Consider the following 15,375-nt stretch of genomic DNA (forward strand, 5'->3'; position numbering starts at 1 on the left):
TGTACTCTGTATCCTATTCCAACTTCAGCTTCCACTGCTAATTTTCTAATGATCCATTAATGAGTATAATGGCCCAACTTCACTCGTTATCCTCATCCTTTGTACAAGATGGCCAGGTTTTTTAAAGCAAATGCTTTGATTTATTGAAGCCACCTTATTCTTTACTGCTTATTTTTCTGTGCTCCGACATACTTTCCTCACAAAAAATAAGCCTTTATTTTTGGCCTTTTAAAATTTTAATGTTGGTTTTCCTTCTCTCCTTGGGTCAGTTCCAGGGGAGGCATGCTACCATCTGCCATGCTTCAGGCTTTATTATTTCTTCCTGCTGCTTGATGAGATAGACTTAACTTCACAGTGAGTCAGTCTCCACTTCTTTTCCTTCTCCAATTCTCCTCCTCACCACTTGATTGTGGTAAGTATGTTTTAATGAGTGGGAGCCAGCTTCAGCTACAATACACACGTACCCATTCTGCTGTCCTCCGGGAAAAAAATGGACACATCTGAATATTATAACATCACCCTGCTGAACCACTGCAATCCAGAGACCCCGTCGTCCCTCCCCCCACTTTAGGGCAGCCCCCTTTCGGGACCACCCCTTTCAGGACCACTCCACCTTTTGGCACCCCCCCCCCCTTTTGGGACCACCCAGTTTGGGACCAACTCCTTTTTGGGACCACCACTCCCTTTTGGGACCCCCCCATCCAACTTTGGGACCATTAACTCTTCCATTATCTCCTGTCATCAATGACATCAAAACAGACACTATTGCATTTCCAGCCTTCATGCCAAACAGAATGATTTCTGATGTGTCGCAGACATACTTTGTTTCATCACAATAGATTTCAATATATTTGGAGAGGGATGATTGTACTGTATGTTAAAGATATTAAATTAATTTCAGACAAAAGTCCAAGCATGATCAGGACTAAAAGAGAAAAAGCAGTTGTGAAACAGTTTAATCTGTTTATTTGTCTGTGTGGTAAAATGTACACTGGAATGGACCCAGATGGCCATCCTCCAGCTTTCTACCCTTCACTCTACACCCCTGTTCATCTCAGTAACTTTGCTGTCTCTGGGCTGTTTCTCTTGCTTCCTCTCTATCTCTTGCTGTCACTCTTGCTCTTTCTGTCCTTGTGCCCATCCTCGCTGCCTGCCCCCCATCTTTTAGATGCCCCTCCCTCTGCCAGTCCTTCCCTCTCTGTGCCCTCCATCCGCTCCCGCCTGTACCTCCGCTTGCCTCCCACCCCCCCCCCCCTTCCCCCCCTTCCCCCTCGCTCTAGGATACATGAGCCAATCTTGCATTTATTTGTAGAGTGAAACATTACAAGCTTTTCCCTCCTATCACACCAAAGCTTCAGTAAGTGTTTCTTTCTATGTGCTGAAGTGAGATCCTAACTGGTACCCTCCACTTGTATATAATTAAACACAATTGTTATATAATTAACCTCTTAAACTTTCTCTTCAAACTTCTCTGCTCTTCTACTATTATTTCCTCCTTTAAGATACTCCTTAAAACCTAATGCTTTGGCTCAATCTCTGATCAAATGATCCTAATACTTCCATTTGTGGTTCAGTAATTGTTAATAACTCTCGTGAAGCACCTTGCGATATTTTACTGAATAAAGATGCTATGTGAATGCAGGTTGTCGTTGATGTACCTGTAATAAGAATGATGCTGAAATATCCTTGGCTACATGTAAAGGATCATAAAATCCTTATAGTGTAGACGGAGGCCATTTGGCTCATCGAGTCTGCACCAATCATAATGCCATCCAGGCCTCCTTTCTGTAACCCCACACATATTTACACTGCTAGCCCCCCTTGACATTAGAGTAAATTTAGTATGGCCAATCTCCCTAACCCGCCCATCTTTGGAGTGTGGCAGGAAACTGGAGCATCCAGAGGAAACCCATGCAGACATGGTGAGAATGTGCAAACTCCACACAGACAGTGACCCAAGGCTGGAATTGAGCCTGAGTCCCTAGCGCTGTGAGGCAGGAGTGCTGACCATTGTGCCACTGTCTAACATGTGCTGGAATGTTTGAGCATGAAGTTGTAAACTTTGAACCCTTTCGTTTCTGATTAACTTGATAAAATAGTGAAGTAATACCCAAGTAATTTATGTTGCCATGTTTATTCAACAGCTATTACTTGAACATCTGGAGTGCCTTGTGTCGAGACACGAGAGATCATTGCGAATGACTGTGGTTAAGCGACAATCACAATCCCCTTCAGGAGTTTCCAGTGAGGTGGAGGTTTTGAAGGCTCTGAAATCATTATTTGAACATCATAAAGCTTTGGATGAAAAGGTGAGATGATAATTGGTGAGTGAGACAGGGAGCCAAGGTTGGTGACTGAGGGGCACATGTGCCTTGGTCAACTTGTGCAAAGTGTATGATAAATAACAAGGTGAGGTTGGCTCCCAGTTCTTGAGAATGGCGATCAGAGATGGGCTGGGGAAACTCCCCACACTTTGGCAATAAAACAACATATTTTGAAGTGAAACATTGTACTTAGAACGGCTTTGGATGAAGGTTCTTTAGATACTTGAATAGGAAATACTGTTACCCATTCACTGTGGACTTGAACAGACTGGATGGCGAATCCACAATGGATTTGACAGTTGCTGCTTGTAACTTTGGGTTTTGGCTGAATTGGGCCGAGGAAAGGGAGCTCCTGGTGTTATTACCCCTCAGTGTGAGAAGCATTGCTGCTCACTCTGCCTTCCCACAATTATGGAATGTTTGTTATTAGACAGGTGCCAAGTAACATTGTGTTTATCTCTGTGCTGTGATTTCCATTATGTGTGATCTAGTGCTAATCCATTTTGCTTCTGACATAAATATAGCGGCAGTGGGAATACAGTTTCTGTTGTGGCTCTCCTCTGCATATGAATGAAAACAAGCACAGCTGCAGAAGGAAAAAAAATGGTTCCTCTGCGGGCTGGCCCAGAATAATGGGATTTTGAAACTAATTCCTCAAATTGCCACTATTTTAAAAGGATTACGATCATCAATTTATTTACTGGGGATCTCCTGTGAAAATTGATTTTGTCCTAGAACTGTGAACTGAAATTGAAATACTTCAACTTGTGCCTTTTTAAACACTGCTGTCAGCTATTTACTATTGAATAGAGCATCAAAGCTTTCATGGTTGGCAGCCCCTAAATATGACTTTGGTTTTTCACTGGTGGTTAAATGCTGGTGAAGCTTAATTGCACACCGTACAGATTGAGGAATTTCACACAACCTGTTAGCAATGTGAGCGAATGCAAAGTCTACTATTCTCTGACAGGGAGATGACTGGGTGAGATACGACTGACACCATGTCAAGAACAGTGTCCTTACACATTACACATCCCTAAGCTAAAGGGAACATGTTTTTAAACTTGTATCTACACAAGCAAGTCAGCAGGAACCCAGGACGCAGCTATCTCTTGTCTCATAGTTTAAAAGATTACTGATCTCGGATGTCTTATTTGAATTGGAAACCTTGTTTGTCAGTTAAAGTGTATTTTTACTTTAATCAGCAGAATGACTACATTTGGCTGCCATTACAGTTGAAGTGTCGAAAGAGCCTGTGCTAGGGCAATTTAGAACTAATCCTCCTCCTGTGCTGGTCTCCCCACGATCCTGTCCCTGTTCAATTCAAATAAGAATACCGTGTACCTTAAAGGCTGCAAAGAATATTCATCGCATGTTGCCTGTTGCAGATCTTCTCATGTCCATGCAAGAACACATTGCTACTCTAATCTCTCTCCCCTACCTTTAGGTTCATGATTCCTCATTAGCTGATTACCGTAGTGTAGAATCCTTCTCTGTTCACTATGATGAAACTTCTTTGTGGTTAATAAATGAGGACTCTCCTCGTGGCTCCTCCTGCTTCAGTGAAAATCATCCCCTAGTCTGAACCTTCTCCTCAGGACCATAATCCCATTCTCAACATCATCCTTATTAAAGCATATACCACAAAAACACGAGAGACATCTACAATGTGGGCTTTAGTGATCTCTATAATGAGGTGCCTGAAATGGCACAGAGTGCCCTAATGATCACAGAATCCCTACAGTGCAGCAGGAGGCCATTCGGCCCCTTGAGTCTGCACTGACAACAATCCCACCCAGACTCCATTCCCACACCTCACACATTTACCCTACTAATTCCCCTGCCACTAAGGATTAATTTAGCATGGCCAATCCACCTAACCTGCACTTTTTGGACTATGGGAGGAAACCGGAGCACCCAGAGGAAACCCATGAAGACACAGGGAAAATGTGCAAACTCCCCACAGATGGTGATCCAAGCTGGGAATTGAACTTGGGTCCCTGGCACTGTGAGACAGCAATGCTAACCACTGTGCCACCCCAGTCTTCTGCAATGATTTATCATTTCCCATCTTTACTGTCATAATCCATGATTCTATTTATAAAACTCAAACATTGTTGCCTTTCTCGAATGGATTTGAATTTATATACCAACACTTTCAGGCAATTATTGGTTTAAATGTCCATGAGTCATAGAATCCCTACAGTGCAAAAAGGCCCATCAAGTCCACAAATGATTTTCTGACAGAGTATCTTACCCAGGCATACTCCCTCGCCCTATCCCTTGAACCCCAGACATTTCTCATGGCTAATCCACGTAACCCGCACATCTTTTAAGTGTGGGAGGAAACCGGAGCACCTGGAACAAACCCATGCAGACATGGGGAGAATGTGCAAACTCCACACAGTCACCCAAGGCCAGAATTTCCAGTTCTCTCCATTCATCCACATCCTTCATGTCTATCCACCTCAGTCAGAGCATCAATTGAATGTGATTTCAAATCAAATTAAAGGTTAAATTTCTCTGCCGCAATCTTTGTTGAGGTCGAGCCCGTGACTTGTTTTCAGAGGGAGATCATCATTTGGAAAATGGCACAGTGGTTAGCACCATTGTCTCACAGCGCCAGGGACTGTCTCGTGGAGTTTGTGCGGTCTCCCCGCATCTGCGTGAGTTTCCTCCCACAGTCCAAAAATGTGTGGGTTAGATGGATTGGCCATGCTAAATTGTCCCTTAGTATCCCAATATATTAGGGTTAGATGGATTAACCATAAGATTATGCGGATAAGGTGGGGGAAAGGGCCTGGGTTAGTGCCGATTTGATGGACCAAATATCCTCCTTCTGTACTATAGGGATTCCATGAAATATGAGAGTAAGGGGAGAGGAAAAGAGATTAAATGAAAAGCTGGCTAATCTGGGTGGCACGGTAACACAGTGGTTAGTACTGCTGCTTCACAGCTCTAGGGACCTGGGTTTGATTTCCAGCTCGGGTCACTATCTGTGTGGAGTTTGCACGTTCTCCCCGTGTCTGCATGAGTTTCCTCCGGGTGCTCTGGTTTCCTCCCACAGTCCAAAGATGTGCAGGTTAGGTTAATTGGCCATGCTTAAATTGCCCCTTCGTGTCCTGAGATGTGTAGGTTAGAGGGATTAGCAGGTAAATATGTCAGGATATGGGGGTAGGGAATGGGTGGGATTGTGGTTGGTGCAGACTCGATGGGCCAAATGGCCTCTTTCTGCACTGTAGGGTTTCTATGATTCTGTGAATCTGGTGAGAATCGAGGAGACAGAATTGAGAGATTGCAAATGCCTACTTCCTGTATTATACATTCCGTTCTCCTGAATTGCAATCAAATGTAGCAACGTTTTCACCCTTTATTTTCATAAATCTCTCAATTTTCTTTAAAATAAATTCCCAAACTAAATGTTATTTTGTGATTCTATTCTGTGTGTGTGTTCCAGTGCTTAAATAAGATCATCAATACTTCCATTAGATTTAATTAAAAACACAAACCTGTTCAGCTTTTGTGCCATTATTTCACCAGTTAGACAGGTTAATTTTAGAAATTAAACTGTGTGAATAAATACATAAACACAAATGTCAAATTTGGCCATGTACTGGGCTATGGGTGATAATTCCATTTGAATGTTGTGGAGAAAGGGCTGGAGAATTCAATCTTGCAGGTGTGGTAATTTGAAGAATTCCTTTTGTTGAGTCTTTGGTGTCTGAAGTGTTTTTGCAGGTGTTCATAGAATCCCTACAATGCATAGGGAGGCCTTCAGCCCATTGAACCTGCACCAACAATAATCCCACTGGCCCTATTCCCGTAACCCCACATATTTACACTGCTAACTCCCCTGACACTAGGGTCAATTTACCATGGCCAATCAACCTAACCTGCACATATTTTGACTGTGGGAGCAAACCAGAGCACCTGGAGGAAACTCTCTCAGACAAGGGGAGTGCAAACTCCACACAGGCCAGTGACTCAAACGGGGAATCGAACCCGGGTCCCTGACGCTGTGAGGCAGCAGTGCTAACTATTGTGGTATCGTGCTGCCTCTGTTGTACTCACAACTGTTCCTGGAGATCTTGGATCTAGCAGGCATTGTTGCTGCCATGTTACAGGGAAGGGGGAAGATGACATGACCTGTCCCCTCACAGGCTGCAGCAGATATGGGGGTTATTGTTACAGTGCCTCTGGGTTTGAAACACATCAGAGAGATGGGGCACAGACTGCAGAGAGGGTTGGCTCTGCACCATATTCTCATCTACATTGAAGCTTGACTCTTCTGTGCTCTTCAGCAGTAAGAAGTCTCACAACACCACTCTTCAGCAGTGACAGGAGACTACCTGGCACATCAGCCAATGCACCAAATCGCTCAGTGAATATCTTCACCAGTTTAAGCTTATTTATTAGTGTCACAAGTAGGCTTATATTAACACTGCAATGAATTACTGTGAAAATCCCCCCGTTGCCTGCTCTGCTATGCTGAGGGTGAATTTAGCGTGGCCAATGCAGCTAACCAACACATCTTTCGGACTGTGGGAGGAAACTCACACAGGCACGGAGCAAATGTGCAGACTCTGCAGTGACCCAAGTCAGGAATCGAACCCGGGTCCCTGGCACTGTGAGGCAGCAGTGCTAACCACTGTGCCACCGTGACCATCAATATTCTCCAGTGAGCTGTGCATATGAGATACTCATCTGAGAGCAGCAGAACATGTCCATCCTTTCCCCTGGCATGGCTTCAGCCACTTATGCCCATTGACTCAACATATGCAGATCCTAACTCTCTACCATGTTCTAAGATATATGGCGTGTCAGTATCTGAACTAGTGGCTGAGCATGTCAGAGCAATTGATGGGGCCTCTTCATTAAAGCTGTGGCTACTGTGGTTGAACAGGGGCCACTTCTTTGGGTGTCTAAATATAGAAAATCAGGAGGAGATTGCTGTGGGGAAAGGGGATGTGGGATGAGAAATCGGAATGGTGATACCACCCTCACTTGGCATCCCACAACAGATAGCAGTAAGAGGGTGAGCTTGGAAAGGGGTTACAAGGAGGGAAGATACTGTTGTTATGATCCAGCTCAGAAACTCCAAGGTGTTTTGCAAAGTCAGCCTAGACCACAAAATTTTGCATTTTGAATTTTGGCACAGGTAATCATGAGATGTTTCATTTCAGGTATGATTTCAAGTGACCCGGGTTTCCTCTGGGTACTCCGGTTTCCTCCCATAGTCCAAAGATGTGCGGGTTAGGTTGATTGGCCATGCTAAGAAATTGCCTCTTAGTATCCAGGGATGCGTAGATTAGAGGGATTAGTGGGTATAATGTGTTGGGCTATGGGGGTAGGGCCTGGGAGGGATTGTGTTCGGTGCAGACTTGATGGGCTGAAGGGCCTCTTTCTGCACTGTAGGGTTCTATGATTCTATGACCACTAGGGAGTTTTTATTGAACAAAGTTTATTTAAGAATACAGTTAATATATAAGACAATTAGCAATACCTTTTACCAATTACAAATAAGAGAACAACCACGATGTTGTACAAATTTTAACAGCTAAGTGTACTGTTCCATCACAAACATTCTAACAGACATGCACCCTGTTCTAGGCTGAGCACAGAAAGTGAGTGTGCTCACATGATGCTGCATCTTGCAGCTTTGCAACACCTGCTGTGAATTAGTCCTTTGAATGGAGAATTGAAACTCTACTTGCCTTTCCCAGCACCCCTCGAGGTAGAGATAGAACCACTGCTTACCTCTAGCTAGCAAACCATTAACAACAATAATTTCACTCCAGAGAGGCAAGAAAGAGTCCAGGTCTGGAGTCCAAACAGCTTCTAACTAACTAAATTGAAAGTAACTCTTGGATTTCCCTGGGGAGGAATCATCTGACTCTGACCTGTCAATTTGTCTTCTCCCAACAATTCAAAAGGGTCATAAACTCCAGGACATTGCATTAGGCCCAAATTTAAAATAAACAAAAGGTCAATTATATCATCTTAGCAGCAGTAAAAGGGCATCTACTCATCAGCTCGCTGCCACAATGAAAACAAAACAGGGCTGTTCATAATTGCAGAGAACATGCTTAAAATACCATTCTTAAAGACACAGTAGTAAAGTGGAAGGTGGGTAAACCTGGACCAGTTTGCAGTGGTCCTTTTTAACTCAGATGCGTTATGCGTTGAGATAAAGGGGACAAGAGTCAGGTGACAGTCCAACACAACTTTATTAAACACTTTATCAAGGAAAACGATACATATCAGATATTATTGTACTTTAAATTAATGAAACCTATCAATCTCTTCACGGGAATCTTCAGTAAGCAGTCTTAAACAATGCTAAATTGCCCCTAAGATATATAGGTTAGGATGATTAGTGGGTTTACAGGGATGGAGTGGGCTAGGGAAGATGTTCTGTCGAAGAGTCAGTGTAGAATCAATGGGCTGAATGGACTCCTCCTTCACTGTAGTGATTCTGTGATTCGAAGTAAACAATCTCAAATCTACACTAGTTATCTACTTCTGACACTGCTTCTGAGGATTTGCTACACCCTATTCCCAGGTCCCCTTTCCTGTATTTGAACTGTTTGTCTGAAAAGACTGGTATTACCCATTCAAAAAGTCGGGGACAGGCTGTTTCTCGTTGATTGATGATTGACTGATTTTAAGGATTTGCATTAATCAATTTGGACTTCCCCACTTATCGAAGTCTAGTTCTGGCCCTCGCCTCACCAGGATCTGGTCAGTCTAATGGTGGTTCCCTACGAGATACAAGGAGCCATTTGGTTGATAGTCGAAGGTGTTCTCTGGAGATGCCATTGAAGAAGTGCTAAAGCAGAGAGATCAGGGGTGGATAAGAACAAAGAACAACCTAGCATGGGAAACAGGCCTTTCGGTCCAACGAGCCCTCACCGCCATTTCAAAGCATTTTCCTACACCTACCCTGCCCCGTGTGTATGTGAATGGTACCCCTAATGTAGCCAGATTCAGGGGAGAATAGTGTAGGGTCAATTTGATACACCAATCAGCCTAATAGCACATCTTTGTTGCCCTTTTTAGCGCCCCTTCTTTGCCCCCTTCTCGAATATTCTTTAGCCTGTGTCCAATACTAGGTGGGAGCAGGAGGACCCAATGAGGTGACTCCTTTCCATATTTGGAGGTTGCAGAATATGGTTTTGAACATTCGATTGAGAAGTGCTGTCCTTGCCACATTGCCTCTGGCTTCTGACTGAGCTGGATGCCACCAAGTCTGCTCTGCATTCTTTATAAACAATGTGACTGTTGGTACCTGGCCTGTTTGGTTTCAACAGGAAGTTGATTGCCCAAGATCTGTCTGCATGCAAACTGCCTGTCCCAGCTGGACAGTTTGAAAATTGCAGAGTCTGGCTCGGTTTAAATGTGGTTTCCACATTTTGAGTTTTTATTCACACTTAATATTTCTGCAACAGCCATGATCACCTGACCACTTTACCATCATCCTGAATGTTCTCAATGACGCAGCATGTCACAAAATCGGTTGCAACGGCATTATGCATGAAACCATTTCCTAAATAAGGTCCAGGAGATGCAGGCATCTTCATTACCTGTTGCTTCTGCTCTGTTCCCTACAGTTGTGTAGTTCTGCGTTTGGGTAATGGGGTTGCAACAGCAGAATAGCTGGAGGGCAGTGGAGCCAGCGAGAAGTGGATGTAGGCATGTGTGTGAGAGAGGTGGATGGTGACTGGATGTTAGACATGTGTCCTGAGTACCAGAGGCTGCTGCTAGGTGAGTGGTGGGGATGTGGTGCATTGAGTAACACGAGAGGTTGTTGGAGTGGTGGACCTGAGATGCCATGTGAAGGTGCACTCACTGACCTTGACCGCCCGTGTAAAGCGATGGCACTGCTAACAGGTTCTTGAGACTATATATTGGGAATTGACCTTCTGCCCCCTTGCTCCCATTCCTTTCTCGGAGCTGTCTTTCAAGGCTTCCTGGCCCCTGCAGAAACACGACATCTGTCGTCCTGTACATCTCCAGTCCTTCATCTTTGACAGTGGGGAGCCCTCTCTTCATTACATTTCAGTGTTGCAGGATGCGATGGCCTAGTGGTACATCACTAAACTATTAATCCAGAAACTCAGCTAATGCTCTGGGGACCCAGGTTCAAATCCTGCCAAGGCAGATGGTGGAATTTAAATTCCACTGAAGAAAAATCTGGAATTAAGAACCTACCGATGACCGTGAAACCATTGTCGATTGTCGGAAAAAACCCATTTGGTTCACCTTTAGGGAAGGACCTAGTCTGGCCGACATGTGACTCCAGAGCCATAGCAAAGTGGTGACTCACAACTGCGCTTGGGCAACTAGGGATGGGCGATAAATGCTGGCCAGCCAGCAATGCCCATGTCCCACGAATGAATAAAACACTATATCTTCCTCTAATTCATTGCAATTTCCCTTGAAGGACAGGCTGCCTTTAGGAACAGAAGGCTGACTACACCACGAGCTTTCTGCAAATGTTGTTCCGCTCCCTAAGGAGTTCAGAAGGCAGTCAGCAGTGTGACAAATGTTAGGCTCTACTCTGCAATTATAAATGACAACCTAAAAATTATGGTACTACCTTCATCCTTCAGAACTGGCCCAGGCATGTGACAAATTGTAATCCCATTGCCTGAAAAATGGCCCCAACTCAATTTTGAGTTCTATATTTTTAAATTTCAGTGTTACCAAATTGTAACCTGCGACAGTGGTATAGAATATAGAAATGTCAGGCTTCTATCTGCAGTTCTCCGCATAATAAATTCAAAGTCTGTGTATTTTTGGAGTGACTCCTGTCGTGACATGACTCATGGAGACTATTAGCATTCTGTTTAAATTAATGGCTTCTTCATCCACCCACGCAAAGCTAGCCCAGAAATAAAAACTGATGATCAGTGCGCATTCAGTCTGCCAACATCGCAGAAACTTGACAATGCAAGACAATTGAAATGTGGCACAGAAGAGGTCATTTACAAAGTGACAGATAGCCATGCCTCTCAGTCTGTGTTCAGCCATGTATGTTAGCCTGTGCTATTCACATGATCCCCAACTGTTAATAACACATGGGGCTTCCTGAGGAATTGCCACGTGAGTTGAGAACAGGCCTGTTTGTGATTGCTTGTCACAGTATTATATAGCAAAGTAATTGGGTACTTACGATACATTTTACCGACTTGAAACAGATCAGTTTATTGACCAGTTGGGCAATGCTCTAAATGGGAGGTGGTTCATATTGTGAACATGTGAATCTCAATGATGTGTCATGACTGGGCTTCTGGGGTTATTTTAAATTCTTCACATATTTTCCAAGTCATCCTTTTATCTTCTGGGTATATTTAGGGTCCAGGCCTTGTTCTTAAAGGTAAGTAGCAGGTAGATACTGCGTTTGATTTATTCCAAAAGCTCCTCTCATTGTCACAATCCTAGTCAATTTTCTCTTTTCAATAGTGCTGCTACACTGACTGTTTAATAAGAAAAGCATTCGCAGTGTCAAGGTGAGCTCAGTTTTATCTCCATGCCTCCTTCCTGCTCTCCCAGCATCAGGGCTAGCTCCGCATACAATTATTCTGCCATATTTATATCAGACCAAGGCAGTCTGTGCTTTGTGGGAAAACAGGCATTATCGTCTCTGGAGTCAGTGTGATTTTAGTGCATACACCAACACAGGGACATCAAAGGAAATTCAAACATGTGGCAGTAGTATACACTGGAGTTTCCCATACTTGGGGTTATGGTCAGACTCATGTCAAACATGCTGTTCTATAATGGCTTTTGTTCCATAGCGTGGCAACAGGTTGATGCCAACTGTGCACCTGCTTAGAGAATAGAAACCCACTTGGGAATCACCATTGTGCTCTTGAAAATGAATGTATCTGTCGTCATGGTGCACAATGCCGTAAAAGGTTACTGTTGCCACTGGTTGGCTGCTGGGAAGTCTTGTACCACAATTGCTTCTCTGCCCATCTCTACCCCCTCCACCTCACACTATACCCCCTCTATACCACACCGTCCCCTCACAATCCCACATAAGTGCAGCATGATTAGCATGTATAATTTGCTGTGTTAGATTGTTATGGGTGTGAAGCTGGGTCCTACCGTTTGCTACCCCTGCTCCTGGTTTCTATGTTGCACCAGTACTGCACTGCTCTCTACAGGATCACTTCTATTAATTTAACTGACAAATGATGAGCCACAGAGTGCTTGAGTGCTTTTCCTGTTCCTGCAGGTCCGGGAGCGTCTCCGAGTTGCTCTGGAAAGGGTATCGACATTAGAAGAACAACTGTCTTCAGCCAATCAGGAGGTAGGACTGCAAATTTCTAACAAGACTTATTTGTCATTATAAGCACGCTAAAGAGTTTAACTAAGCATCTGCATGTTGGTGAAAACCTGTTGAATTTATGATTTCTGTATATTTCAGTCTGGGGAAAATGGATTTTGTGCCGTTAATGCTACACATTTACTGCTCACTACCAAATGCGACCTAAATACTGATCATTTACTCGTAATTGTATGCCGTCAGCTTATTTGTTACATATAATAACAGGTAAAGAACAGTTCAGCACAGGAACAGGCCCTTTGGCCCACCACATCTGTGCTGATACAGGTGCCTTTCCACTCTTGCCTCTATGTGGTTCCTATCCTTCTATTTCCTGTCTATTCATGTATCTATCCAGATACCTCTTGAATGTTGTTACAGAATCTGCTTCCATCACCTCCTCCGGCAGCACGTTCCAGGCATTCTCCCCACTATGTGAAAAATTTAAATAGATTGAGTTAATCCTTTTCTCGCAAATGTTGCATGTTACTGTGAATGTCTAAGGAAGAGTTTCAGGGGCATGAGGTGGAATTTTCCAGGTGCCCTTGCCCAAGGCTGGAAATTCCCACCCGCAGTCAACAGGCTTTTCCATGATCCGCCTCACCTGCTATGATTCCCGTGAGTGACAGGATGGGAAAATTCCATCCACAGAGCCTATGGAGTAAGTATTTGAATTATGGAATCCCTACAGTACAGAAGGAGGCCATTCAGCCCACTGCACCGATAACAGTTCCACCCAGGCCCTTGTCTCGTTACTCCAGATATTTATCTTGCTAGTCCCTCAACATTATTATGTACAGATATACAAGGCTTCTTCGGTCCAAGCTGTGAGCTTTCTCTACTCAGACTAGCCTAATGTGAATTTTCACCAGCATCAAAGTAAACATCAGAACCTGACCAATAATGTCACCTTCTAAGTTGCCAGCTCAAACTGGACATCGCTGGAGGTTTCATCACATGACTTCCTGCCTCCAACTACCCCACCCAGTCACACATCCCTGTTCCCCATCTTCACTAGGTTACGGCTGAAAGAAAAGGTTGCAAGGCAAATGAGTAATAACCATCTTTTTTCCAGTGCCTGAGTGAGTTTTCTCCCAGGTTGCTTGAGGCAGTGTCCAAGAGATGAATCTTCCTAGAGATTCCTAGAGACTCCAATACAATCAAGGAGGCGATGGCCTCGTAGTATTATCGCTAGACTATTAATCCAGAAACTTAACTAATGTTCTGGGGACCTGGCAGATGGTGGAATATGAATTCAATAAAAGTGATTTGAAATTAAGAATCTACTGATGACCATGAAATCATTGTCAATTGTCAGAAAAACCCATCTGATTCACTAATGTGCTTTAGGAGAGGAAATCTGCCTTCTTTATCTGGTCCAGCCTACATATGACTCCAAAGCCATAGCAATGTGGTTGACTCTCAGCTGCCCTTTGAAGTGGCCTAGCAAGTCACTCCGTTCAAAGGCAACTAGGGATGGGCAATAAATGCTGGTCAGCCAGCGATGCCCATGTCCCACAAATCAATAAAAGAAAGTTGACCACCTTCTTTCTACTTAACATTTCACCTTTCATTTTGCCCTCATCCTGCCACCTGGCCATTTTGAACATGTTTAAAATATTGTGCTCCTATTTAACATGCTTTGCAAGTTTCAGTTGAGAGCAATTGTTTGGAGCATGTACCTTTTGACAGCCTTACCATTCAGAAGGCATAAACAGAGGGGTTTGATTTCCTGCAGTATTGAAGATGATGGCTGAACGTAGCCTCACAGTCAGTTTGCATATAAAGGATAAGACACAGCCTTTAGATCCAGTTGACTGCCTTGATGTAACCCCACCCAGCGACACAAAGCTAATTGACTTGTTATACATTGTGACACCCATCACTGGCACAGGTAAAATAATCTCTCCGAAAATAGCTCCAACACCACTCGAATGCAATAACATTTAATATGTATTAACATTTAACAATTAGTTAACATTCAGTGCAGCAATTAATTTTATGGTGTGGCACTGTGAAAAATAGCTCACTTTACACACAGGTGTTGAGGGACTCCTTTGTCTTCAGTTCCACTCTTTGGTCAGGAGACAAGCGGTAATAAGAAGTGGTAAGTTCTTAAAACAGCTATTCTGTCAGCATTGAGAGCTATGAGATTTCGTTTGGAAAGCAGCTGCAATGGAAGTGTCTCATGTATACTGTCAAAAAATAGTGAGGCCAACAGCACTGATAAAATGCTGGCACAAATTAAAAACTCCTCCAGGTGCTGAGGAGACAAATTTGGATAATGTTACAGGCCTTTTGATAATGGCATGATCTGGATAAAAGTGAATTATTAATTTACTCATACATTGACTCATAATCTAAGGATACAGGAAAAATGATTTAGGACTGAGATTCAGGAGGAGAAATTTTTTCTCCCAGAGAGAGGTCAACCTATGGAATTCGCTATCATAGTAAGTAGTCGAGGAAAAACATTGAATGCTTTCAAGGAGCAGTTAGCTATAGCACTCCAGGCGAAGGGAATCAAAGGACATAGGGGGAAGGCAGAATCAGGCTATTGAGTTGGATAGTCAGCTAGGTTCAAAGGGTCAAATGGCTCCCCCCCCCCTGCTTCTACTTTCCATATTTCTATGTTTCTATTCAGATATTTGAATACATGGTAAGCATGATTAAAAGCTCAGTGTACATCACCTGAGAATCTGATGCTCAGTTGTGTGA

At 43.6% G+C, this 15,375-nt stretch overlaps 1 protein-coding gene across 1 annotated transcript in view; it reads left to right on the forward strand.

Annotated features, from left to right (window-relative positions):
• The window catches only part of ppfia4 (PTPRF interacting protein alpha 4), a 607,182-nt gene that overhangs the window by 435,029 nt on the left and 156,778 nt on the right, over positions 1-15,375 (forward strand). The window contains exons 3-4 of the mRNA XM_080210286.1: positions 2,145-2,309; positions 12,568-12,642. Coding sequence (XP_080066412.1) covers positions 2,145-2,309; positions 12,568-12,642 — 240 coding nt within the window. The remainder of the gene's footprint in view (positions 1-2,144; positions 2,310-12,567; positions 12,643-15,375) is intronic.

Source organism: Carcharhinus amblyrhynchos, chromosome 22, assembly GCF_965287045.1.
Source record: "Carcharhinus amblyrhynchos chromosome 22, sCarAmb.v2.hapA, whole genome shotgun sequence".
Lineage (NCBI taxonomy): Eukaryota > Metazoa > Chordata > Chondrichthyes > Carcharhiniformes > Carcharhinidae > Carcharhinus > Carcharhinus amblyrhynchos.